This window comes from Physeter macrocephalus, unplaced genomic scaffold (assembly GCF_002837175.3).
Source record: "Physeter macrocephalus isolate SW-GA unplaced genomic scaffold, ASM283717v5 random_71, whole genome shotgun sequence".
Classification (NCBI taxonomy): domain Eukaryota; kingdom Metazoa; phylum Chordata; class Mammalia; order Artiodactyla; family Physeteridae; genus Physeter; species Physeter macrocephalus.
In genome coordinates this window covers 55,429-82,602 of record NW_021145357.1, presented here as the reverse complement: position 1 = coordinate 82,602, position 27,174 = coordinate 55,429, and the positions used below count along the sequence as shown (strand labels likewise).

At 45.6% G+C, this 27,174-nt stretch overlaps 1 protein-coding gene across 3 annotated transcripts; it reads right to left on the bottom strand.

Moving 5' to 3' along the window:
- Nucleotides 1-20,422: 20,422 nt before the first annotated feature.
- On the bottom strand, nt 20,423-26,265 carry S100A16 (S100 calcium binding protein A16). Of its 3 annotated transcripts, none has more exons than XM_024116095.3 (3): nt 26,120-26,265; nt 21,470-21,647; nt 20,423-21,154 (listed from the first exon to the last, which is right to left on the bottom strand). In XM_024116095.3, the coding sequence occupies exons 2-3, from the start codon at nt 21,620-21,622 to the stop codon at nt 20,996-20,998; spliced, it is 312 nt and encodes a 103-aa protein (XP_023971863.1). In that variant the 5' UTR covers nt 21,623-21,647; nt 26,120-26,265; the 3' UTR covers nt 20,423-20,995. The 3 variants fall into 3 exon arrangements, with proteins under 3 accessions (XP_023971863.1, XP_007130312.1, XP_028339596.1); XM_007130250.2 differs by having other exon boundaries at nt 26,116-26,238; XM_028483795.2 differs by lacking the exon at nt 26,120-26,265 and adding an exon at nt 22,325-22,455.
- Between the last annotated feature and the right edge of the window lie 909 nt (nt 26,266-27,174).

Genomic DNA, 27,174 nt, shown 5'->3' with positions numbered 1-27,174 from the left:
ATAACCAACAAGGACCTACTGTGTAGCACAGGGAACTCTGCTTAACGTTATGTGCCAGCCTGGATGGGAAGGGAGTTTGGGGAAGATGGATACATGCACGTGTATGGGTGAGTCGCTTTGCTGTGCACCTGAAACTATCACAACCTTGTTAATTGGCTATACTCCTAAATAAAATTAAAAGTTTTAAAAATAAATAAACTCCAGTGTGGCTCTCAAAGGTACAACTCTCTGATTCATTATTTATTCATGCACACAACAAATGTTAATTAGGTAGTGACACTGCACTAGGCCCTGGGAATACATTGGTGATGGAAAAAAACAGACACATCCCTTGCCCTGGTGGGGCATGTAATCAAACGAGGAAGACAGGAAATAAATGTAAGTTATAAGTTGTAGTAAGAGCTATGAATGAAAACCAGTGTGTGCAATGATAGAGAATCATCACCTGGGTAGGGTGGTCAGGAAACGGCCTGCTAAGGAGGAGATCTTTCCTCTGAGACCTGAGGGATAAGGAGTTCCCCACACAGGGCATAGAGGATGCGCATTCCAGGCACTGGACCAGAGATGGGAGGGAGTTTGGGGTGTGAAAGAAGCAAAAGAAGACCAGTGTGCGTGGCGCATGAATGGCGAGGGAGAGAATGGCATAAGATGGAATTGCAGGGCTTCCCTGGTGGCGCTGTGGTTGAGAGTCCGCCTGCCGATGCAGGGGACACGGGTTCGTGCCCCGGTCCGGGAAGATCCCACATGCCGCGGAGCGGCTGGGCCCGTGAGCCATGGCCGCTGAGCCTGCGCGTCCGGAGCCTGTGCTCCGCAACGGGAGAGGCCGCAACAGTGAGAGGCCCGCGTACCGCAAAAAAAAAAAAAAAAAAAGAAGAAAGAAAAAGACTCCACACTTCCACTGCAGGGGGCACGGGTTCAATCCCTGGTTGGGGAAGTAAGATCCCGCATGTAGTGCAGCACAGCCAAATAATAATAATGATAATAATATAAAATAAATGATAAAAAAATAAAAATGGCAGAGTAGAGATTTTTTTTTATTTCTCCACTTTGGAAGTTTCCTAAGAATAATCAAACAAAACAAAATGTAGAGGAGGGAAAGACCATGCTTAATGAAATTGTATAACGCCAAACCACAAATCATAAGGGCACCTGCCAAATACACTTATGTGTGGATCTGAGCAAGGGCCCTACATGAAAGCAGAAACATGCTGCTCAAACCCTTGGGTTTGAGAACACCCCCTTAAAAGGATAGCCAATGTTCCTTTGATTGAAGCAATGGTATTTGAGGCTGAGAACAAGCTGAAAAGAGGTCTCGCTGAGGAGAGATCTTCCTGCGGAGACCTAGTTTGACACCTCAGGACAACAGGGAAGGGATAGCTTAAGAAGATACTATGTTGTCATGACATTCCTATTGCCTTCTGACATGGCCTCCTAGTCTAGAATGCCACCAGAATGAACTGGGGTAAAGCAGGAAAGGAGGCAGAGAATGTCAGACTGTACGCCACCAAGTTTGACTGTGATGCGACCCTACCTCACAAATGCCAAAAATTGAAAGGAGATATGTGCCTCCACACACCACCAGGTACCATCCCAGCCCACTACACTGCCATCCCACTCTACAGCACATCATCCTTCAGGCAATAGCTAGCTTCATTCAAAGTAAACAATAATCAGAGAAGACAATGTTTAAGAAAATTTCATGCAACATGACCTCTTTTTAAAAAAGATACAAAGATTCTAAGAAAAGATTATACAGCAAAAGAAAGAAAAGGGAAAATTAGAAGACTTCAGAAAAGAAATAAAAGGAAAAAATTAAATCATTACATAGATGAAGACCATATTTTTAAATAGAATAAACACAGTGGAAAACAAAATCAGGAACATAATGATAGGTTTAAGAAAATAATAAAAAAGAAATGGAAGGGCTTCCCTGGTGGCGCTGTGGTTGAGAGTCCGCCTGCCAATGCAGGGGACACGGGTTCGTGCCCCGGTCTGGGAGGATCCCACATGCCGCGGAGCGGCTAGGCCCATGAGCCATGGCCGCTGAACCTGCACGTCCAGAGCCTGTGCTCCACAACAGGAGAGGCCACAACAGTGAGAGGCCCGCGTACCGCAAAAAAAAAAAAAAAGAAATGGAAAAGCACAACAATGAAAATATCATTATGGTAAGAAGGAGAAATGTGGAAAACAGAAAAATCCAACCAATATATAATTAATTGGTATTCCTGAAGAAGAGAACAAAACAAATAGAATAAATTAATCTAAAATAAATACTTGACTGTTCAGATCTAACGCACACAACATATTCCAGGGAAAAAAATGATCCAGAGTTACCAAGACATATTCTGATGAAGTCATTGTGTTAAAAAAGAAAGAATTATAGTATATATAATATTTTTTATATTTATTTATTTATTTATTGAATATTACTCAGCCATAAAAAAGAATGAAATAATGTTATTTGCAGCAACATGGATGGATCTAGAGATTATCAAACTAAGTGAAGTCAGACAAATATATGATATCACTTATATGTGGAATCTAAAAAAATGATACAAATGAACTTATTTACAAAACAGAAATAGACTCACAGACATAGAAAACAAACTTATGGCTACCAAAGGGGATGGGGGGGATAAACTAAGACTTTGGGATTAACATACACACTGCTTATAGGACATTCCATCCTAAAGTAGCAGAATACACTTTCTTCTCAAGTGCACGTGGAACATTCTCTAAGATAGATCACATCTTGGGCCACAAATCAAGCCTCAGTAAATTTAAGAAATTGAAATGACATCAAGCATCTTTTCCAAGCACAAGGCTATGAGATTAGAAATCAATTACAGGAAAAAAAACTGTAAAAAACACAAATACATGGAGGCTAAACAATATGTTACCAAACAACCAATGGATCACTGAAGAAATCAAAGAGGAAATCAAAAAATGCCTAAAGGCAAATGAAAACACAATGATCCAAAACCTATGGGACACAGCAAAACCAGTTCTAAGAGGGAAGTTAAGCAATATAATCTTACATCAGGAAACAAGAAAAATCTCAAATAAACATACACACACTACTGTATATAAAATAGGTAAACAAGGACCTATACTCAATATCTTATAATAACCTATAATGAAAAAGAATCTGAAAAAGAATATATGTGTGTGTGTATGTATAACTGAATCACTTTGCTGTACACTTGAAACTAACACAACGTTTTAAATTAACTATACTTCAATTTTTTAAAAAATAGAAAGAAAAAAGAATTAGACTTCCATTTCCATCTGATTAAAATGTAATAGTCATAATTTTTCTAATTCACAGCTAAGCTCAAAAGAAAGTAAAGGAAATCCCCGGAGACCCAAAGCAAAGGAAGAACTAAAAACCAAGTAGTAAGCATGAGTTAATCCTGCAGCTGTCCTTAGGAAGGGGTAGTTTCTAGTCTCAGGAAACAAAGGGCTTCAGTTTTTAGGGACCAATGGAAAAGAAATGAGTCTCTAAATCTGCAAGTAGCTGGGAACTGGAAAGCCCCCTACATGAAGCAAAGACCCTCAAAGGACTGCTCCCTTAATGAAAGAATGGCCTGAAAGAAAAATCTCTCACCAGCAGAATGAGATTACAAGGGAGCTTGTATAGTGGCATGGTTCAGAAAATCTCAAAATAAGAAATTAGCATAAAAAGTGGTGCTAAACTGGTAATGGCCTGGGGTACTTGGTAAAAGCAAAATGACTTTGAAGGCCCAAACTCTTAAAACAGATTAACCAGGATTCCCCCAGATAAAACTGAGAGTGAGGACTTCCCTGGTGGAGCAGTGGTTAAGAATCTGTCTGCCAATGCAGGGGACACGTGTTCGATCCCTGGGCCAGGAAGATCCCACATGCCGCGGAGCAACTAAGCCCATGCGCCACAATTACTGCGCCTACGTGCTGCAACTAACTGAAGCCCATGCATCTAGAGCCCGTGCTCCGCAACAAGAGAAGCCACCGCAATGAAAAGCCCGCGCACCACAAGGAAGAGTAACCCCTGCTTGCCACAACTAGAGAAAGCCCACGTGCAGCAACGAAGACCCAACACAGCTAATCAATCAATCTTAAAAAAAAAACTGAGAGTGAAATTTGAAAAATTACGTAAAATAGGCAGCTTTGCAGGGGAAAATATATATATATATTTATATTTATATATATATATATAATTCACCAAAATTGACTGAGAGAAAATCTGAAGACCTATAACTATTAAAGAAATTGATCCATAGTATAAATCCACACAATAATGATAAAAATTAAAAATAAAACAAATCCAAATGATTTTTGCAGGCAAGTTTATCAAATAGCCAAGAAAAAAAATCTTATACAAACTTATATTTCTAGAAAACAGAAAAAGAGGAAAGAGTGCCCAGCTTATTTTATGTGGCAGATATGAAATAAACTTTGCGGTAAAGACTGCTGGTTGCCCCATTACCTATTCTCTTGTCTCTCATAGCGAAAGAACCTGTACTTTTAAGTTCAAATAAAGGCCACACTCCCCAGCCTTCCTTGCATCTAGGAGTAGCCACATGACTAAGCTCTGGCCTGGAGAAGTAAACAGAAGTGATGTTACTGAGCAGGACATTATGGAACCATCCCCGGACAGACCACCGCCCCCCCTCCATGTCCTCCACCTGCCTCTTATTTGTAGAAAAGCTTTGGTCTCTGAGGCCTCCCATGAGTCACAAAAAGCCAGCTCAGGAGTCAAGGATTGAAAGAATGGGAACAAATAGTAACAAAAGATAGCAGTTTGGCCAGGAGAACTGGTAACAAGTTAAACAGCCATATGGCAGTCACAGAATCTCTCACTCCTCCCTGAAGGACATAGAGAACAGTCTGATGCACATTCCTGAGTTGTTTTGCAGATACTAAAACCACCACCAGAGGGAAAAAGCTAACTACATGGTAACCAGACTATAGCCATGATATAAGCTGCTCCATCTTGAGCAGTACTAAATCTGTGGCTTGCCTAATTCCAGAAACTGGCCTCAAGGAAATGGGAACAAATCAACCCTGGAGTTGTAGATTAACTGCTCTTAAAACAATCAAGATGATGCTGACCAGATCGCTTTATGACCAGTTTTGAGATGATTGTCAGAGTTGACTGTTACTGTTCGGCACATAGCCCCTGCCTGCACACCCCTGAAACTTCCCAGTTTTTTCCTATAAAATCCTTTTCCCTCTAACTGGCAACTTGGAGATGGTTTGGGGGGCTAGTCCACCATCTTCCCAGGTTGCCAGCTGTATAAAGCATCTTTTTCCACCAACCCTTCTCTCTCGAACATTGACTTTTGAGCCAAATCTGAGTTTGAGTCCAATGCTGGCCAGTAACAGCGATAGATGTAACTTCTGATTCATGCCCTTAATGGCAGAGAACATGCTGTTCTTTCACTGCTGTTTACAGATGAGCCATTTGGACCATACAAACCAGGGATAGCTGAGCAGAACCACCAAACTAGCCCTAGACCACAAACCTCCAGATAGTATGTGACAAAGCAGTCAACTTCTTCCTCCTTGCCTCTGCTATTTTTGGTATTTGCTACACACAGCCAAATCTGTGTACTAAGTAAATCACCCTACATGTTAACACCAGAAATGTACCATATGAGAAAGGAAAATTAGAAACCAATCTCAATTATGCTTACAGATACAAAATCCTCAGTAAACTATTAACAAATGGAATCCGTCATTATACTTAAGAAAAATGCATCATGACTAAGTTGGGTCAACATCATGAATGCAGAGATGGTTTTAACATTAGAAAATGTATTAATGTAAGTCACCCCATTAACAGATTAAAAATTAAAATTATATGATTATCTCAATAGATGCCAGAATAAATTCAATACCCATTCATAATGAAACTCTTAGTAATCTAGGAATGGAAAGAAATATCTTGACCAACAAAGGGCATCTATCAAAAACCTAGTTCGGGCTTCCCTGGTGGCACAGTGGTTGAGAATCTGCCTGCCAATACAGGGGACACGGGTTCGAGCCCTGGTCTGGGAAGATCCTACATGCCGCGGAGCAACTAGGCCATGAGCCACAACTACTGAGCCTGCGCGTCTGTAGCCTGTGCTCCGCAACAAGAGAGGCTGCAATAGTGAGAGGCCCGTGCACTGCGATGAAGAGTGGCCCCCGCTTGTTGAGAGTCCGCCTGCCGATGCAGGGGACACGGGTTCGTGCCCCGGTCCGGGAAGATCCCACATGCCGCGGAGCAGCTGGGCCCGTGAGCCACGGCGGCTGAGCTTACGCGTCTGGAGCCTGTGCTCCACAACAGGAGAGGCCACAGCAGTGGGTGGCCTGCATACCGCAAAAAAAAAAAAAAAAAGAATTTACAGAAATACATGACATTGTAAACACACGTTAGGGACCCTCCCAAGACTTTAAAAAAAAAAAAAAACCTAGTTCAATTTCATTCTCAATAGTAAATGATTTAAATTATTCTTTTTTTAATATAAATTTATTTATTTTTGGCTGCATTGGGTCTTCGTTGCTGCACGCGGGCTTTCTCTGGTTGCGGCGAGCGGGGGCTACTCTTCGTTGTGGTGCGTAGGCTTCTCACTGTGGTGGCTCCTCTTTTTACGGAGCATGGGCTCTAGGCGTGCAGGCTTCAGTAGTTGTGGCACGTGGGCTCAGTCATTGTGGCACACGGGCTCTAGAGAGCAGGCTTAGTAGTTGTGGTGCACGGGCTTAGTTGCTCCGCGGCATGTGGGATCTCCCCAGACCAGAGCTCGAACCCGTGTCCCCTACATTAGCAGGCAGATTCTTAACCACTGCGCCACCAGGGAAGTCCGTAAATCATTCTTATTAAAGTCAAGAACAAGGAAAGGATTCCCACTATTATCACTTCACTCAACGTTAAACTGAAGAGTATGGCCATTTTTCTTAAGGTCTAAGGATTAGGAAAAAATAACAAGATGATATGATTGTCTCCATGGAAAGACAAGAGCCCTGACAGCTGACTACAAACAGTGCAGCATAAAAGCCCTGTTGGGATAAGAAGCGGATGAACATAGGTGTGGGCTGACCTGGGGCAGCAAAGCCCCCTCCTGCAAATCCCCAGAGCTGGAGGATTACAACCTAAAGAGACTGCCTCTTCCCAGAGCTGTGTTTTAAATTAAAGTTCGAAGGCATAGCCCTTCCCAGAATGTTGCCTAGTAGAGTGACAGCAAAGAGAATAGTGACCCTAGTTCTCTGGTGTCTTTGGCTGTCCACACTGAGGGCCCCAATACCCATCACCAGACACAGTAACTGAGAACAAACCCCACCCCAGCCCAGGAAACATGTACTTACAAGCCAAAGTAATCAGAACCTGAGGTGTATAGCTATTATAATGACATACAAAAAAGAGCAAGCTAAACCATTTGAAGTAGAATTGTTAAAATTGATGAACCAAGAAATTAAAATAAGATAATAAATATCCTCAAAAAGATAAAGAACAACTGATAGAAATAAGAACGAGGTCATAAAAAAAGAACCGAGTAGACATATCAAATATAAAAAATGTATTTGTTGACATTAAGAACACAACAAGTGGAAAAAATAAAGGATGGATACAGCTGGAGAACAAATGAGTGAACTGGGAGATCAGACTGAGAAAATCTCCCAGAGGGCAGAAGAAAAGATTAAAGAGAGAATATTTCAAAAGGAGCTAAATGACATAGAGAATAAAAGTGTGAGATCAGGATAATAGGATTCCCCAAAGAGAGGAAGAAAAAAAGGTGGGGGGGAATAGCTGAAGAAATATGGTAATACATTTCTGAGAGTTAGAGAAAGGTGAAAGGTCTCAGCTTGAAAAGGCTCACAGAGTGCTAACTGGGGTAACTAAGGAGGGGAAAAAACACATTTAGACTCATACTGAAATTTAAATATATCAAATCAGATAAAATTCTAAACATCTCCAAAAGAAATACAAAGGAACAAAAATCAAACTGCATCAGACTTCTCAACAGAAACACTAGATGCAAGAAGACAAAGTAGCAATGTTTTTAAATGTTGAAAGAACTCTTACATATAGCCAAATAGTCATTCAAATGTGAGGGTATTAAACCCTGGTGGTCCAGGGGTTGGGACTGGTCTTCTGCTGCCTGGGGCCAGGTTCAATCCCTGGTGGGGGAAATAGGATCCCACAAGCAGCCTGGCACAGCCAAAAAAAAAAAAAAAAAATCCTCAGGCATAGTAGGCCTCAGGAAAAAGACCAACATTAAAAACACTCTTCGGGACTTCCCTGGTGGCACAGTGGTTAAGAATCCGTCTGCCAATGCAGGGGACACGGGTTCAAGCCCTGGTCCGGGAAGATCCCACATGCCATGGAGCAACTAAGCCCGTGGGCCACAACTGCTGAGCCTGCGCTCTAGAGCCTGCGAGCCACAACTACTGAGCCCACGTGCCACAACTACTGAAGCCTGTGCACCTAGAGCCCGTGCTCTGCAACAAGAGAAGCCACCGCAATGAGAAGCCCGCACACTGCAACGAAGAGTAGCCCCTGCTCACCACAACTAGAAAAAGCCTGCGTGCAGCAACAAAGACCCAACACAGCCAAAAATAATAAATAAATTTATTTTTTTTTTAAAAACAACACTCTTAGAGAAAGTACTCAAATAAGAAGAGAGATAAATGAGGATGATGCTTGAGATATGGGGAGTAAAATTGGTTAAATAATATAATAAAACTGATTATTTTAAAAAGCCAAAGGGCAAGGGAGAGAGACAGAGAATGAAATGGTTGGTTGGAGAGCAGAGTCTCCAGTTGCTGCAGGTTACATTTGCAAAAAAAGGACTTGGCACAAAATTTTATTATCGGCTTGAGGAAAAGTACTTGAGGGACAAGACAGCTAGCCTTTGGTTAGGGAATTACACAAAAGAAGAATCAACCTGAATTTTAAGAACTGTCAAGATGATGAGAGGAGAGAGAGGAAAGGGCAAGACTAAAAGGATATGAGGGTGTGAAAAAGTACTTTTGCTATTAAGGGAAATATAAAACAAATGATACATTTAGGAATTATTCCAAGGAGGAACATGGAGTTAAATTAAACCAATCACAACATTGTAAAAATATAGAATGTATAACTTTTAAAATAGAAGAAGAAAGTTGGCTCCATCCGTTGGAAAGCAAGAAAGAAAAAAACAGCAAAAAAGGCACAGTGTACGGAAAATTAAAATGTCAGAATAAGTCCTAATACTATAAAGGAATCTGTAATAAAGATGAACAAAATAAACATACTTGTTAAAAGACAAAGATTCCCAAGTTGGGTTTAAAATTTTTTTCAGCAATATGTTGCATACAAGAGAAACATTTAAAAGAAAAATGTATTAAATGTTTAAATTTTAAATATTTTAAATAAAAGAACAGGAGAAAATACACCAGGGAAACATAAAACATAAGAAATATCAGGGAAGTAATTTTGATATTTGATAAAAGAGAATTCAAGATGAAAAAATATGAGACAAGAGGAACGTAGTACAAGAAAATACAAACATCATGAACATTAAAACACCAATAATATAGCCTCAAAATATATAAAACAACAGCTAACAAAACTTCTGGAAGAAATAAATAAATTATGTTTAGAAATTGTAATGCACTCTTCTCAGAAACTAATCAAGGAGACAAAAAAAAAAGCAGAAATATAAAATAGCTGAATAATGTTATTGGTAAATTCAAACTATTTGATATATATATAGAATCCTACACCCAACAAAGAGAACATAAACATTTTTTTCTAGCACATGTGGATCATGTAATATTGAATAAGCTCCAGGACACAAAAGAAGTCTCAATAAATTTCAAAGAATCGTTATTACACAGATTATGTTTTCTTACTATAATACAATAATAATTTTAATTAATAGATAATAAAATAGTTTTAAAAGAAACAGAAAAAAAATGAAAACAGCCCTGCTGTTCATCAACAGTATAGAGAAATAAATTAGAGCATATTTAAACAATGAAATATGACACAGTAATGTAAATGAATGAACTTCATCAATATGGATAAAACAAGAGAGGAAGTTGCAGAAGAATCCATGCGTTATGGTACTATTTATGTAAGTGCAAAAACATGCAATACTAAATAACATTGCTTAGGAATATGTACACATGTGATCAAAATTATTTTTTTAGTCAAGGGAATCATAAATGCATAATTCAGGATGGTGGTAAAAAACTATAAACTCATAATTCAGGAGCAAAATTTGCCACCCCAAAATGTGTCTCTTTGGCTTGAAGATTAATTTAATTTTAAGAAACATAAGACTCAGGAAGTCTTTCTTTTTACCTCCCCCTTAGCTGCCTAAAGAATTTGGATAAAAGCCAGAACAAAGCTATCACCAGAGCTATCTGCAAAGAATATAGGCTAGGTGCGGTAGGGAGAGATCAGAGTCCACTAGTGTCCGATTGTCTCTGCATGGCCCAGCAAATATTTATCTACAAAATATTTGCTTCTCTATCTCCAACTGAATTGTCTTCCTCTCCTTTGAAGTTCCAAACAACTACCCCCAAATTCCTCTTTTGTCTTGAGCTGAAGATGGTATTTAAGGTGAGGGTTTTGACCATTTTGGTGAGTTATTTAGCTTTCCTAGGCCTCGCCCATGTATACATCTTATTAACCTTTTGTTTGATTTTCTCCTGTTAATCTGTCTCATGTCAATTTAATTCTGAGACCAGCCAGAAGAACCTAGAAGGGCAGAGGAAAATTTCCTCCTCCCAACAGTGGCTACAGCTGTGGAGACGGCCAGTGCAATATAGGATTGCACGTGGAGACCTTCACCTAGATCTGTAAATTTTGTTTGTTTTAAGGGATCTAAAGCAAATATTTTTTAAATGTTCAAATTCAACAAAGCTTATGACTGGATAATGTGCTATTTTCTATACTCTTCTGTATGCTTGAAATATTTCAACATTAAAATAGTAGGAAAAAAAAAGAAAGAAAAGAAGAGAGAGCATCCATGGAAGGAAAGCCAGCCACAGACAAGATAGGAAAATCCAGTTAGCCTGAGATTTTCCCATGGAACTCACAATGGCAGCAAACAGAGGAACCATGTCTACAGGGCACAGAGAGAAAGAATGTATGACCTGAGAATTTTATGCCCTGCCAAGCAGCAACAGTCTCAAGCTGAAAGAACTCAGGGAATACAGAAGCCAAGAGCCCTTTGAAATCCAACCAACCAAATAATGATTCAAATAAAGGATGCCGGAATGAAGAAGCCAGGCTAAAAGGTCTGTTTGTGAGAGCTGAATTCACAGAACTAAGACTAAACTTGCATTGGAAATCATGGTTACAAAACAGAATGTGAATACTGTATACGTCGACATTTTTTAATTAACTAATATAACTATCAGAAATTGGTAGATTGGGGCAGGGGAAATGGGAATAAATGTAAATATACTGTTTTCCTCATCTTTCTGGTAGGTGGTGAGGAGTTGTTTTTTATCTCTGACTCTTTTACAAGCTAATATTTCTCATGATGAAAACTAATTTATTTTTCACCATGAGATTTATTTTATTTCATAAAATTTAGTAATTTGTTCATTTTCCGTTTGCCATTTTTCCCTTTTGTTATCTACAAGTAAAACTTAAATAGTACTTTTTATTATAAATAACATGTATTGTGGTCCCATTTTTGTAACTTTTTTTTCTGTAAGTCTATCTATCAGTCTCTCTAGCTGTCTATACTGATAGAGAGCCAAATGGTATTCAACAAATGTTAATGCTTATTTTTGGGTAGTGGGATAGTGATTAATTTTTTTCTTTCTTCTCTGTATTTTGCTGCTTAATTTGTTGCTGTTGTTGCTGCTGCTAATGGATATGGGTCATAGGCATTCTTTTAGAAGAAACAGAAAAGATGACCTTGGCAGTAATTTCAGGAATGGATCGAGGCAGGACTTCTGGGAAGCAGAGAAGATTGGCCCTTGCAGTGGGGGGGTGATGGTGATGGTTTTGAAATGATGGGAAGGGCATTAGAGAGGGAAAGAAGTGAACAGATTTGAGATTTATTTTTGAGGTAGAACCAATAGAACTTGCTGATCAATTAGGTATGGGGAGTGAGAGGTAAGGAAGACCCCAAGAAAACTTCTGGATTTGACTTGTATGGCTGAGCAGATTGTAGCGCCGTTAATATGGGAAAATGGGTTGAGGATGTGGATTTAGAGGGAAAACCAGGAGTTTGTTTTTGGATTTGGTCAGTTTCATATACTGTGAGACATCCATGTGGAAGTTCATTTATTCAACAAATATTGAGTACTTACTGTTAGGTGAGCCAACACGGGTTGTGAAAGAATTCACAGAAGTATTAACAAGGGAAAAAAAGAAAGTTATTCACTTTCTGAGGGAGGAAAGAGGCCAGACGCATAGAGTGGCATTAGCCCCAAAGGCTGAGGGTTTGAGTCTTTCACTGGGCTTCAAAGGGCAAGGTGCAGGAAAGAGGGGGTGGGTTCAGATCTATTTTGGTCCAGAGTTGTATCAAAGCTGGATGTGCTTCTACAGAATGTGTTTTTTCTGAGAATCTGTAACTTTTTGTCTTCAAAAATTTTCCAGTCCTTGGGTGTCTGAAAGAGACTTGATAGTGGCCCTTGACAGGCGTTACTCTATTTTGAACAATGTTAGATGGGTTTACACTTACTATGTGCTAGGCACTGGGGGATGCTACAGTGAACAAGAGAGACAGTGAAATCTTCCCTCGTGGTGCTTACAATAAACAATAAATAGGGACTTCCCTGGTGGCGCAGTGGTTAAGAATCCGCCTGCCAGGGCTTCCCTGGTGGCGCAGTGGTTGAGAGTCCGCCTGCCTATGCAGGGGACACGGGTTCGTGCCCCAGTCCGGGAGGATCCGACATGCCGCCGAGCGGCTGGGCCCGTGAGCCATGGCCGCTGAGCCTGCGCGTCCGGAGCCTGTGCTCCGCAACGGGAGAGACCACAACAGTGAAAGCCCCGCGTACCGCCAAAAAAAAAAAAAAAAAAAAGGAATCTGCCTGCCAATGCAGGGGACACGGGTTCGAGCCCTGGTCTGGGAAGATCCCACATGCCACAGAGTGACTAACCCTGTGTGCCACAACTACTGAGCCTGCGCTCTAGAGCCCGCGAGCCATAACTACTGAGCCTGCATGCCACAACTACTGAAGCCCACACGCCTAGAGCCCGTGCTCCCCAACAAAAGAAGCCACCACAGTGAGAAGCCCGCGCAACGCAAAGAAGAGTAGTCCCCACTCTCCGCAACTAAAGAAAGCCCACGCGCAGCAACGAAGACCAAGCGCAGTCAAAAATAAATAAAATAAAATAAATTTTTTTTTAATATTTTTTAAAAATTAAAATTAAAAAAAATAAACAATAAGTAAAAACACATAGTATTTTAGAGGTCACAAGTGCCATGAGGAAAAATAAAGCAGGAAGTAGGAATAGGGTATGCCAGCCTGTGGAGAGGTTCAATTTTTTTTTTAATATTTATTTTTTTAATTTATTTATTTGGCTGCGCCAGGTCTTAGCTGCAGCACACGGGATCTTTGTCGTGGCACGCAGGCTCTTAGTTGCAGCATGAGGCATCTAGTTCCCTGACCAGGGATCGAACCCAGGTCCCCTGCATTGGGAGCATGTGGTCTTAACCACTGGACCACCAGGGAAGTCTCAAGAGGTTCAATTTTAAATAAAGTGGTCAAGGAAGTTTCCACTGAGAGAGAGACATTTGATCAAAGACCTGAAGTAGATGAGGGAGAGGCCATGTGACTCTCTGGGGAAGAGAGTTCTTCTCTAGCACCCAAAGAGGGGATAGTGGGAACCTCTGATTTATAGGCAGAAGTTCAATTGGTATCTGAAGTGTGGGGGCGGGAATTCGGGGGGACGTTTTGTAGGACTGAGCCCTTAACCTGTAGATCTGATGCTATCTCCAGGTAGATAGTTTCAGAACTGAGCTGAATTATAAGAGACCCAGCTGGTGTCAGAGAATTGCTCGGTGGCATGGGGAAAAATCTCACACATTGAATTGGAATTGGTGTCAGAATTGCAGATGCTTTTTCAACACAACCTCTTCTCTTCTCACTCCATGCTCTATCCCTTGGCATGCTTATCCATGCCCAATGCTTAGGTTTCCATCTATGTTTCTGCCTTCCAAACTACCAATCCAGCCCTCCTCTCTGAACTCTGGATGTGTATATCCAACTACATCTTTGACATTACCATGTGACTATCACAAGAAGATGTCTAAAACTAAAATTGCAATATCCACACACCTACTGCCCCAAATCTGGGCCTCCTCCAGTTTTCCCTGTGGCAATAAATGGCACCACCATTTATCTGGTTTCACAAGCCAGAAATATGGGAGTCACATGCACACCTGCCTCTCCCTGGTCCATCATGTCCAGCCCATCAAGGCCTGACTATTTTACCCCCTAAATCTCTCACGAATGCATCCACTTCTCACATTTCCCCACCACACCACTCCCCAGAACTCACTGTTCTTCATCTCTTCTTTATTTTTCTTTACACATCATATGATTTCTTTGTTTGTTTGCTGCTCACATATCTCCACCTGACTAGACTCCAAGCTCCATAGAGACAGAATAGTGCCTGGGATGTAGTGAGCACTAAATAAGCACATGCTGACTGGATGAATGAGCCTGCACTCTCTCCACCCGAGTTCAGGAGATAATCGTAATTAAGAACAGCAGCTCCCAAATCAGACTGCCTGGGTTCCACCACTTGTCAGTTCTATGATCTCTGGCAAGTTATGTAACTTCTCTGTGCCTCAGTTTCCTCACCTGTAAAATGGAGATAACAAAAGTACTTACTTCATTGGGTTGTGGGATTAGGGAGTTAATATATGTGAAATAGAACAATGCCTGGTATAGAGTAAGTACTCAGTAACAATTAGCAATTATTTGCTATTATTTGTTAAATTACCCCTTCACTGGTCTCCCTGCCCCAACTCTACCCCCTCTCTTAATCTTTTCCATATTGCAAAATGGAATTTTAAGTGAAATTTTTAAAGTGCAAATCTGATCATGTCGCACACCCAAGCGCACACAAACGCACACACACTCACATTGCTGAAAAAAACATTCAGTGGCTACCAATCCTTAACATGTCCCTCAGGGTCCTGCCCACCCCTCTAGCCTCACCTTGTATCTCTCTCCACCTTGTTCTTGGGCTTTAGCCACACTTAACTCTCCCTCGGTAACTCATCATGCCCCCTTCCTGCTATGGAGCCTTTGCATATAATGGTCCTTCTATCTAGGTAGCACTTCCTCCCCTCAACTTCACTCTCACCCTCCCTCCTCCCTTTGCCTGGATAAGTTCTGCTCATCTTTCAGATCTCAACTCAAGAGTCACTTCCATAATGACATTCCCCACTCCCAGACTAAAATTCAAGTTTCTTTGTTTAAAATTACCGTAGGGAATTCCCTGGTGGTCCAGTGGTTAGGACTCAGCACTTTCAGTGCCGTGGCCTGGTTTCTTTTTTTTTTTTTTTTTTTTTGTAGTATGCGGGCCTCTCACTGTTCTGGCCTCTCCCGTTGCGGAGCACAGGCTCCGGACGCGCAAGCTCAGTGGCCATGGCTCACGGGCCCAACCGCTCTGCGGCATGTGGGATCTCCCCGGACCGGGGCACGAACCCGCGTCTCCTGCATCGGCAGGCAGACTCTCAACCACTGCGCCACCAGGGAAGCCCCGTGGCCTGGTTTCAATCCGTGGTCAAGGAACTAAGAGTCCGCAAGCCATGTGGTGTGGCCAAAAAAGAAAAAAAATTACTGTAAATTTGATCCCTTAGTAGTTGACCTCAGTTTGTAATTATCCACTTGTTTGTGTTATCACGTGGTTATTTGCTGTCTTCTCTAAACTGAAAGCCCCATAAAATCAGGAAACATATTTTTCCTCCTCTTTTTATTGCAGTATCTACTGTGCCTGGCACATACAAAGTACTACCTTCTGAATGAGTGAATGAATAAATGAATGAATGGGTCCTCAGCAGAAGCAACCACAACCACCATACAGGGCCTGTAAGGGGCTTAACCCTTCATAGTTATCGGGACCAAGACACAGACAATAGCCTCTGCCCTTTGGGCAGTTCACAGAGTTAGTAAAAGAGGGGGTCTGAGTGGCAGGTCTGCTGATCACCAGCAGTGTGTCTTTGACTAAGTCACGTCACCTCTCTGAGCCTCCATATCTTCATCTGTAAAATGTGGATCATGATTCTTATCTCACAGGGTTAAGGAGGACCAAATGAGCCTTGGATGAGAAAGTGTTTTTTAAAACTTTTAACATTGAACAAACAGAAAGGATTGTTTTATTTTCTAAAAGGGAACTTTGCTAGGAATTGAAATGGAAAGAAAAGCCAAATGTACAGGAAGTACAAAAGCTGACCCAGGTGGCTTTAGTTTCCTTACCCTAATGTGGCAAGATAAGCCAGGTTCTCACCCCATAGAATGACAAGCCTGGCTACAGATGGGTTTGTGGGTGCAATTTATTGGGCACCCACCACCTCAGTCCCAATAGTTTAGACACTAGGCCAGACCAAAGTGAGACACCAGACAGAGGGACCCTTCTCAGCTCCACTGTGGGACCCCCACAGGAGCCTGTTCTGGCCCCCTATCCCCTGCTCTGCTCGGGCCCTGCTCAGGCCATCTGGTCCCTGGACTCCTGGGTGAGGGAGGAAGGCCCACCCTTCTCTGGCCCCAACACTCCCCAGAGAGGCCTCCAGCTGAGCTGCCTGACCTCAAAGTGGCTGCTTTTGCTCCTTTGGGGCCTCTCTGGCTCCAGGCCCTGGAGCCCAATCCTTGACTGTTGCTAAGTTTCTCTGACCTCCACTGAAGCTCAGCATCCTCCCCAGTGCTCTAGGCTTACACTTAGACCCCTCTAGAAACAGGCCTCTAACTGAGGTCACACACCAGCTCATTTCCTGCCAGCTGCTCTAAAGTCTTGACTGGTGAAGTGTTTGTTTCCAGACACAAACCAGGGGCAGTTAAGGGAGCTCTATTCTGAGTTGCCTCCAGGATCTCTCATGCCATCCCCACACCTTAGGCTTCACATCAGGTCCTTGGCAAAAGACTTGTACACTGAAAACAACAAACCATTGCTGAAAGAAATTGAAGAAGGCACAAATAGAGGGAAAGACATCCCATGTTTATGGATTGGAAGACTTAATATCATTAAATGTCCATACTATCCAAAGTGACCTACAGATTAAATACAATCCCTATCAAAATCCCAGTGGCATTTTTTTAGAAATAGAAAAAAACTATCCTAAAAGTCATATGGAATCTCAAAGGACCCCAAATAGCCAAAACAATCCTGAGAAAGAAGAGTAAAGCTGGAGGCCTCACACGTCCTGATTTCAAAACATATTATAAAGCTACAGTAATCAAAACAGTATGGAACTGGCAAAAAAGACAGACAGACATACAGGGACTTTACTGGTGGTCCAGTGGGTAAGACACTGCGCTCTCAATGCAGGGGGCCCAGGTTTGATCCCTGGTCAGGGAACTAGATCCCACATGCATGCCACAACTAAGAGTTCTCATGCTGCAACTAAGAAGCCCGCATGCCGCAACTAAAAGACCCCGCATGCCACAACTAAATATCCTGCATGCCGCAATAAAAATCCTGCGTGCCACAACTAAGACCCAGTGCAACCAAAATTAATTAATTAATTAATTAATTAAAAAGATAGACATACAGACCAATGGACCAGAATGGAGAGCCCAAAAATACACCCTCACATATTTGATTGAATGATTTTCAACAAGGATATCAAGACCACACAATGGGGAAAGGATAGTCTCTTCAACAAATGGTGTTAGGAAAACTGGGTATTCACATACAAAAGAATGAATTTGGACCCTTACCTTATACCATATACAAAAATTAACTCAAAATGAAAACCTAAAAGTAAGACCTAAAACTATAAAACTCCTAGAAGAAAACATCAAGGAAAATCCTCATGACATTGTAACAAGCAAAGATTCCTTGGATATGACACCAAAAAAAGATAATAAAAGCAAAAATAGACAAATAGGACTACATTAAACTTAAAAACTTCTGGGGAAGAAAGGAAATAATCAACAAAGTAAAAAGATAACTTACAGAATGGGGGAAAATATTTGCAAGCCATATGTCAGATAACAGGTTAATTAATATCCAGGATATATAAAGAACTACAACTCAACAAAATAAAACAAAAAATAACCCACTTAAAAATGAGCAAAGGATTTGAATAGACATTTCTCCAAAGTAGATTGCACAAATGGTCAAGAAGCATATGAAAAGATGCTCAACATCACTAATTATCAGTGAAATGCAAATTAAAAAGAAAAAGACACAAGATATCATCTCACTTTCATTAGGATGGTCACTATCAAAAAAAATAAAAACAGAAAATAACAAGTATTGGTGAGAATGTGGAGAAATTGGAATGCTTGTGCACTGTTGGTGGGAATGTAAAATGGTGCATCCACTGTGGAGTAGTATGGAGGTTCCTCAAAATTTTTAAAATAGAACTGCCATATAACCCAGCAATCCCACTTCTGGGTATACATCGAAAATAATTGAGGGGACTTCCCTGGCTGTCCAGTGGTTAAGACTCTGTGCTTCCACTGCAGGGGACATGAGTTCGATCCCTGGTCGGGGAATTAAGATCCCACATGCCATGCTGTGCGGTCAAAAAATTTTTTTAAAAAAGAAAAGAAAAAAATTAAAAATAGGATCTTGAAGAGATATTATCACTCCCATGTTCATTACAGCTTTATTCACATTAGCCAAGATCTAGAAGCAACCTAAATGCCCATTGACAGATGAAAGGATAAAGAAAATGTGGTATATACATACAATGGAATATTATTCAGCCTTCCAAAAGAAGGAAATTCTGTCATATGCTACAACATGGATGAACCTTGAGGATATTATGTTAAGTGAAATAAACCAGTCACAAAAGGGCAAGTACTGCATGATTCCACTTATATGAGGTATCTAAAGTAATCAAACTCATAGAAACAGAAAGTAGAACGGTGGTTGCCAGGGCCTGAGAGGTGGGGAATGGGGAGTTGCTGTTCAGTGAGTATAGAGTTTCAGTCCTGTAAGATGAAAAAGCTCTAGAGATCGGCTGTACAACAATGTGCATATAGCTAACAATACTGTAATGTGCACTTAAAATTTGTGAAGAGAGTAAATTGATGTGTGTATTTTATCACAATTATATATATGTATAATGTGAATGAGTTCTTCACCATTCAGTCAAGGTAGCATTGTGACCCCCAGGACAGGCATAGGGTGTTCTTTGCTTTTTTTTGACTATATTGGGTCTTCTTTGCAGTGCATGGGCTTCTCCTTGCATTGGCTTCTCTTGCTGCAGAGCATGGGCTCTAGGCACGCAGGCTTCGGTATTTGCGGCATGCGGGCTCAGTAGTTGTAGCTCACAGGCTCTAGAGTGCAGCCTCAGTAGTTGTGGTGCACTGGCTTAGTTCCTCCACGGCATGTGGGATCTTCCCAGACCAGGTCTTGAACCCGTGTCCCCTGCATTGGCAGGCGGATTCTTAACCACTGCGCCACCAGGGAAGTCCCTGTTCTTTACATTTTTAACTGGAGAAGGCTTCCAGACGAGGTCTCAAACCCTTCTCCCCTGCATTGGCAGGCGGATTCTTAACCACTGCGCCACCAGGGAAGTCCCTGTTCTTTACATTTTTAACTGGAGAAGGCTTGCTGTGAAGGAGAGATGGGAAAGAAGTCCAGTGTGCTACCTTGACTGCAAGCCCATTCTGAGGCAGGTCACTTTTAGAAGGTTGAGGATCTGTAATGGATTCCAATAAAACTGTCTATGCCTGTGCATCTTTAGAAAAACCTTAAACCTTAGGGGTAAGCTGCCCTGGGTTGAAAACCATTGATCCAGAGCACACAGGCTGGATTTCCGGCCCTGTTTCTCTTGGGGGCATGTGCTGTCTTTCCATGGCAGGAGAGAAACATAGAAGCTGTCATTGTCCCCTACACCAGGCACAAGTCCCAACTCTGGCCTTCCACACCCCTCTTTCTTTGCACCCCACTTTCTCATCCCATAAACTTGTGTATTAGAATAATCTGTACATGAGAATTCAGTATCTCTGTACTATTCATGACTCAAGACTGAGGGTTGCAGCGCCTCTCTCATGGAATTTCATTGAGGACAAAATGGGATACACTGTGTGCCCAGAAGTTGAATGTGAGTTGAGTTTGGTCTATGAGGGCCCAGAGGTGATGACACGTGTGGCCTTTGGCCCTTCATGGAGGAGGGAAGTAACTGCTGACCCAGGGCTGACAGCATCAGCTGGGATCCCAGAGTTCTACTTCTTTCTTGCTCTGCCCTCTCAGTGAGATTTCCCCTTGCCGCCCCCTTGCATCGGGGCCCATGGCAAAGATCACCAAGGCATGAGGAAGTTCCAAGGAGTGGAAAGGTTTTAATGAACATTACAAAGGGACTGGGTGAGGGGGACACATACTCCAAATCCAGCCTTTGTTGCCCATTTCAGTGGCTCAGGAGGGAGGGGGCTCAACTTTGTTCCCAGACCCAGAGGCAGCTGGAGGGCAATCCCTGGAAGTCTCCTCTACCCAGCAGAGGGGCTGAGGGAAAGGGAAGAGAGGAGTCTCTGCTGGTGTTGCCAGGAGCAGGGAGACCTGAAGCAGCAAGCTGACCTCTAAGGTCAGGAGAGACCCGGAATCAGGCAGGAATATCAGAGGTCAGAAGGGTAGATGGACTGAACAGGTGAGGAAACTCTTGCGTCCCCATACAGCACTGTCACAGAGGGGCCCCAGGGTCTGCTGGCTCCAGGGACTGAGACCCTCAGGGAGACACCCCCAGACGGAGACACTCACAAAGGGGCCCTGACGTCCCCCCTTGCCCTGTTCAGCAATGGTCAGGAGAAGGTCTAGAGGGAGAAGAGAGGACAGGGCTCTGGGTGGGCAGAGGAGGGTGCCTAGGAAAAGCATCGAGGGAGGGGACGGTGGGAGGGTCCTCTAGCTACTGCTCTGCTGCTCCTGCTGGCGGACAAGGTTGGCAATGGGGCTAGTGATGCCGCCTATCAAGACCCAGTACTCGTCGAAGCTGATGCTCCCGTCATGGTTGGCGTCCAGGTTATGGATGAGCTTGTCAGCAGCCCTTCGGTTCCCGGTGTCCTGGCGAGGGATTGAGGGTCAGCAATACTGAGGTGGCAGCTCTACAGAGGCCCCAGCAAGGACCCTAGGCAGAGTCCAGGGTCTGGCCTGGGCTGCTGCTGCCCTGGGAAGATAGGAACAGAGCCCTCACTGGCTCAGGCCTGGGCACCCTGAGGACAGAGGGCTGGGTGGGGTGGAGACCCCTGGTTTTGGGGGGATAACTCTGAAAGGACAGAAGTGGCGGTGGGGAAAGAAACCCAGAGAGGGCAAGAGCTTCAGGAACTGGGTGGGGTAGGGGCGCGGAGAGGCCAGGCCCTTGAGTGGGGGGGGCCTCACCGTCAGCATGTGGCTGAGCTCCTTCTGAAGCATCTTCCGGAAGCTGCTCTTGCTGATCTTGTTCTTGGCCAGGCCGTGCTTGGACACGTATTTGTAGAAGTTTTCCACCAGGACGACCACCGCCTTCTCCAGCTCCGTGTAGGAGTCCGCCATCTCACCGCCTCACACCTCGCAGGGCCTGGGTGCCAGGATGAGGGGAGGTGAGGAGACCCCACAGGCCACACCTGCTCCTCCATCTCTCTGCCCCTGTCCTCCCACTGGGCCCAGCCCCTGGGCCTCTGGCCCCCCAGGCTGGCTGGTCCTCAGGAGGAAGTAAGCAGGGAAAGGGGAACCCAGGGTGGGCCTGGAATGAGAACTATGTGTCTCCTATCATCCAGGTGCTCCCCAGCTCAACAGCCTCAACAGGTTTTCCAGGCACTTCCCCAGCCCCAGGCACTGAGCTTGTCAGAGCCCCAGAGAGAACAAGAGGCTCCGTGGGAAGCGGATGAGAGCCAGTGCCCATCCTTCCGCCTTCTCCATACCTGGACCACCCAGAGTCCCTGGCCCGGGGACAAGCACAGCTAGAAATTGCTAGGATGGTCCACGTCCCCCACCCCCAGGGTTGGCCGAGACCCCTGTCCCAGGCAACAAAGCAGGAGGCGGGGACCTAGGCTCTCCCCAGTCCTTTCTGCCAGGCTCCAGGACAGTGCGTCCAGGGTCTCAGACCATGGCTGCCCTTCTCTGATAAAGGACAATGTCCCGATCCATCAAGTGAGGCTTTGTGCAGGCCCCCAGCCAGCCCCGGCTGGCCTAACCTCCATCATACCCACCCCGAAATATACAGCAGGATACAAGGGCCCCTCCCCACCCCATTACCTAAGGAGGAGCCCGGAGGTTCAGCCCCAGCTGGAGACAACTGAAGATAGAGCCTCCACAGCCAGCCAGAGGCTACACACGTCAGCCCCTCGCCCCAGGACAAAAGGCACTCACATTGCAAGCGGATACAGCCTACTGAATAACAGGATATGAGGGGAACAGGCGGATCTACTCTGTGAGTCGCCGCCCATGCCCAGAGCCCCCCCAAGTGAAGCCTGGCAAATGAGCCTCCCTTCCCGCCCCCAAGCCCAGGAATGAGTTGCAGCTGCCTTGCCCATTGGGTCTTGGCAAGGGAAGGTGGACACCGCCACCAGAGCATCCCATGGTTCGATATGGAAGGGAAGTCTGCTTCTCCAAGCCCCACCACAGCCCCTGCCCCTGCCACCTGCTTTCTAATCCTCCTCTTGGCCATCCATCCCTCCTCCTATGCCCAATGCCCTGCCCTCTCCACCTAGCTGAAGCCTTCCCAAACCACACCTCCAGGGAAGACTGCCCTGACCCTTGCCCTCTGGTCCTCCTCCCCTGACTCCCACAGACTCTCAGCCAGCCTTGGCTGGGCCCACTAGCTGCCGTGACTGCAGTCTCTTCCCGGATCATCTCTCCCCAGACACCAGACCTTCCTTGAAGCAAGGATAGTGTTTCTTATACGCAGCCATTGTGTTAGGACTGGGAGACTTTGGGACCACTTTTTTAGATCCTGGATATACAACCTCCCTGCTTTTAATCTCTGCATCTCCCCTCGCCCACGTGGCCTGGCCCAATGCTTTGCTCAAGGTAGATGCTCTATAAATATTCCACCTCCTGCCAGCCCTGATACCAGGTATCCAAGGCCCCTGACCACCCTTCGAAGATTTTTCTTTTACTAAACTTCTTCGGGAGGAAGGGTGAGACCCAGAAGGACAAAGCCAGGATGCAGGAAGGAAAGAGAGTTGAGAGGGAGAGGGGTCAGGCTAGGGCAACTCTGACCAGGAATGCTACCCTTCTCTCCCCTGCCTCGTCCACCTGACTGCTCTGGTCTGTGGCCGAAAGAATGAAGTATGGAACCAGGACCGTAGGAAACCATTTTTTTTTTCCAGTACTCTTTATTTATTGCATGGTTCAATGTTTATACCTTTGTAAGACTTTCATACAAATGCTCTAACATTCACAAATGAGGACAAAAATGTTTCAAGCCATGAACTGTCTGCCCTCCTGCCCTTGGGTGGGCAGTTGCCCAGGCCTACGACCAGCATTCCTGGGGATTCCGAAAGCTGCACCCATGTCAGCAAGGACTGTGTCATGCCCTACTCCCAACCAGCCTTGGGAGTGGGGAGAAAGTTCAGAGAATCCCCCACTTTCACCATCCCAGACCTTGTTCCCCAAGTGAGGAATCCTGTGGGAAATAGTCAGGGAGAGGAAAGGATAAGAAATGGGTTTGGGGGGCAGTGTGTCTCTGTCCCTCTCCCCACTGGCTGAGCACTCCCCTCCCACCACCTGCCATCTTGGAGCCCAGTCCTGCCCTTCCTTGATACCATGCCTCAGCCTCTACCTGGCAAGACACAGGTGAGCTCCCAGGAGACATCTCAGCACCTGCTGTCAGGTACACAGTCACCCCAGAGAGCTGCGCTTCAGCTCCCAGTCCTCCCAATAGTCCCCACCCCACCTTCTTCTAGTCAATTGGACAATGCTGGAGTTAACAATTTGGACAAAGGCTTTTCTGAAGCTTTTTCTGAAGGAAAGGTGTTCAAGGGGAATAGTCAGGTGTCATTACCCTCTTTCTCCCTCCCTTCCCTGGGGGTCAGGAGACAGGCTCTGCCACCACACCCATGCCATGGTCACCTGCCCCTCCTGCCTGCCCAGTCCTCCTACCAAACAGGGCCGGAGGGTCCCCAGGCATGTGGTTGGGGGGAGGGGAGGTGGTGGGACATCCCATCAGCCCCTCCCTGGGAAGGGTGGGGCAGGAGGTAACTCCTGCATTGACTTTGCCACAGGTTGATCCTGGCCTGAGGGTGAGGGGGGAGGTGGACAATACACTGGAGCCTTCCAAAAAAATGAGAATGGAGGGACTGTCCTCCAAAGGACCCTCTCACCTGGGGCCCCCAACCCTCCTGCAATGTTCTCATTGTCTTCACCTTGGCTGATTCATCACTGAGCAACCGAGAGGCCCCCACCCCGCCCACCTCAGCCCAGCTTGCTGACTTCTCCAAAAGCCCAAATTGCCCTGACACCGTGCTCCTGGGTCTCAGCCACTCCAGCCGCACCCTCCCACCCCCAGGTGCTGGGCCCCACCCCTCCAAGTGCCTCCTCTTCACCCTCCATCTCTTCAACTCCCCAGTCCCTTTCTGTGTGGAGCCCTGAACATCCACCACACCCTCTAAAACTCACCTCCTCTTCCCACCTCCACACACACTTCTTGAGTCTTAAATTGTTCCCAAGTGTTGGGATATGTCCCTGGACTCCTATCCCTCCTAGTCACCTCTCCTCTAGAGCCTAGGCCACTCTCAAGCCTCAATTTGGCATTCTCTGCATTCCTTTCATCTAACTTGAATTTCTTTACTCATTTATCCACCATTCACTTGCTTACTCTCTCATTCATTTCCTACTTAATTCACTCATTTGCCCCAGCTGCCTGCAATACACAGGGAAGGTGCAATCTACACTGGGCTGGTGATGCTTTACTCAATTTGCAAGGTTGTTTCAAATTAACCTCTCCAGCCTCTCCAGCTCCGTTCTGTGTTCCCTCTTCTCCTGCTCTTTTCCCAGTTCCAGAGGCTAGTATCTCACACAAGTGTCCCTACCTACCCCCCAGCCCCACCCTCACAGGACTCACTGCATCTAATCCACACACGTGTACACAATCACAGTGAGCAAGGAATTCTGCCACTTCTGAGCCCCTCTGCTTGGGTGACCCATCTACCTTCCAAACTCTTCTGCTTTCGTAATACATAGCTGGAGGAAGAAGACTGTTCCTCGGAAATTTTTTTCCAGACAAGTGAAGGGCTCCGTCGTGGGTCTCCAAGCACACCAGCCCTTACCCCCTCCGACCTGGACAGGGAGCCGGGCCAGGCAGGGGAAATGCTCTACAGGGCAGGGGGCTCCACCAAGCAAAGCAAGTCAAGCCAGAACCTGCCTGGGTCTTGAGGTAGAGGAGAAGCTGCCCAGTTTCCGGGCCCCTCTCCTGAAGTTCAGGCTCCAGGGGGCCTCACCCAGGTTCCTCCCGGGCCCCATCACCCCTCCCAAGGAACAGCTCCCAGAGCACTTGGGGCCAGCGACCGGCACCTGCCTGAGTCGAGAGGTGGAGAGAAGCAACCCAGGCCCCTGCCTCCCCTCCTCGGGCTGCTCTCAGGCTCCCTGGGCCCTCCCTGGCTTCTCCTGGACACCATCACCTCTCCGGGACACAGCCCCCAGCGCCCAGCGAGGCCTGTGTCCTGGGTCTGGCTACTCCCCAACCTCCACCAAACACATCTGCCCTTTTTCTGTTGGGGAAAATCGGAGCAGCTGAGGGCAAAGTTTCTGAACACTCTGCCGGGTGGCCCAGCCCTGGGAGAGGAACCCGGTCAGCTGCTGGGCTGGGGAGGGGGTCTTGCAACCCCATCCACTCCTCTGAAGGCCTCTCCAACCCCCAAGCCCACCGGAACGCTCCATTCCCATACTGGCCTTTTGGGAAAGTTAACAATTGACGAAACCTTCCTGCTCAGTCTCTGCAGGCCCCCCTCCTCAGGCCCCCTTCGCTGCCCCTTATCTGGGCCTCTCAAGCCTGCAGGGCCCCTCTGGCAGCCCCAGACCTCCCAGGACGGGCCTAGGGTGCTCACCTACCCTCTTGGTCCACCTCCTCTCCAGCGGGGCTCTGGGACCTGGGCTCTGGCACTGCCAAGTAGCTATGCGCTCAGCCAGCCAGGACTCCTCCCCTCTGCACTCCCAGAATCTGTCCCACTCCCTCCCGGCCCTGCCTGGCCGCAGCTGGCTCAGTGGGGAGGTAAGGTCTGAGCTCCCTCTTGACTTGGCCCTGGGGTTGGGCCCATGTTAAAGTGATACACACCTTTTTTAACAACCTTCCGCCCCCCACCCCACAGGGAGTGGTGCAAGCTGGCGCTCCCCCAACCCCACCCTCCTAACCCTGCAGGGCCTGAACAGAATTTACAACTTTGAGAAAGGAAGGGAAAGACTGTCACCTGCCCTTCTCACCTGGGTCACTGAGATCCCTGTTTCAGGGACCCCTAACAGACAAGTTCAGTTAGTATTCCAGGCCAGCCTGGCTGGCCGCTTAAATTTCCTTGCTGTTGGGATTTCAGGCGTGGGCTACAGTCAAAAGGGCCCAGAGCGTGGATCCTTGTCTTCCACCTCCAGTGCACCCGTCCCTAGGACCTCTTGTGTGCAGCAGAGGATTCCTCTGGAAACACCCCTCCACCCCTTCTCCAAGATACCCAAGGAAATTGGCCAGTTTGACATCCCAGAGGCAACAGCTGACACCAGAAGTGACCCATCCCCCCACTCCAGTGACTTCCGCTCACTGGGCTCTCACTCTGTGTCAGGCTCTCTGCTAAGTAGTTTACATCATGTGCCCGATCCCCATTTTACAGATGAGGAAACTGATACTCTGAGAATATGCCCCAAGTTCCAAAGATAGTATGTGGCAGAGCTGGGATTCAAACCCAGGTTGGTCAGCCTGTTTCTCAGCCTCACATTTCCCCTGCCACCAGTCAGCCAGGCACATCTGGGTTCATATTCTTCTCCCCACATGTGCACACACGCCCTCCTCTCCTGTCAGAGGGCCAGGTCACTGACAAAGTACAGCCTGTCCCTCAGAGAGAACCAGGTCTCCCACCTTTTAGGCCTTGTGCCATCCTCAACCCAAATCCACGGGGGAAAGT

Coding starts and splice junctions, on each gene's coding strand:
- S100A16 (XM_024116095.3), bottom strand. CDS start 21,622: ATGGCGGACTCCTACACGGAGCTGGAGAAGGCGGTGGTCGTCCTGGTG. Junction 21,155..21,469: donor AGCTCAGCCACATGCTGACG/GTGAGGCCCCCC, acceptor ATCCCTCGCCAG/GACACCGGGAACCGAAGGGC.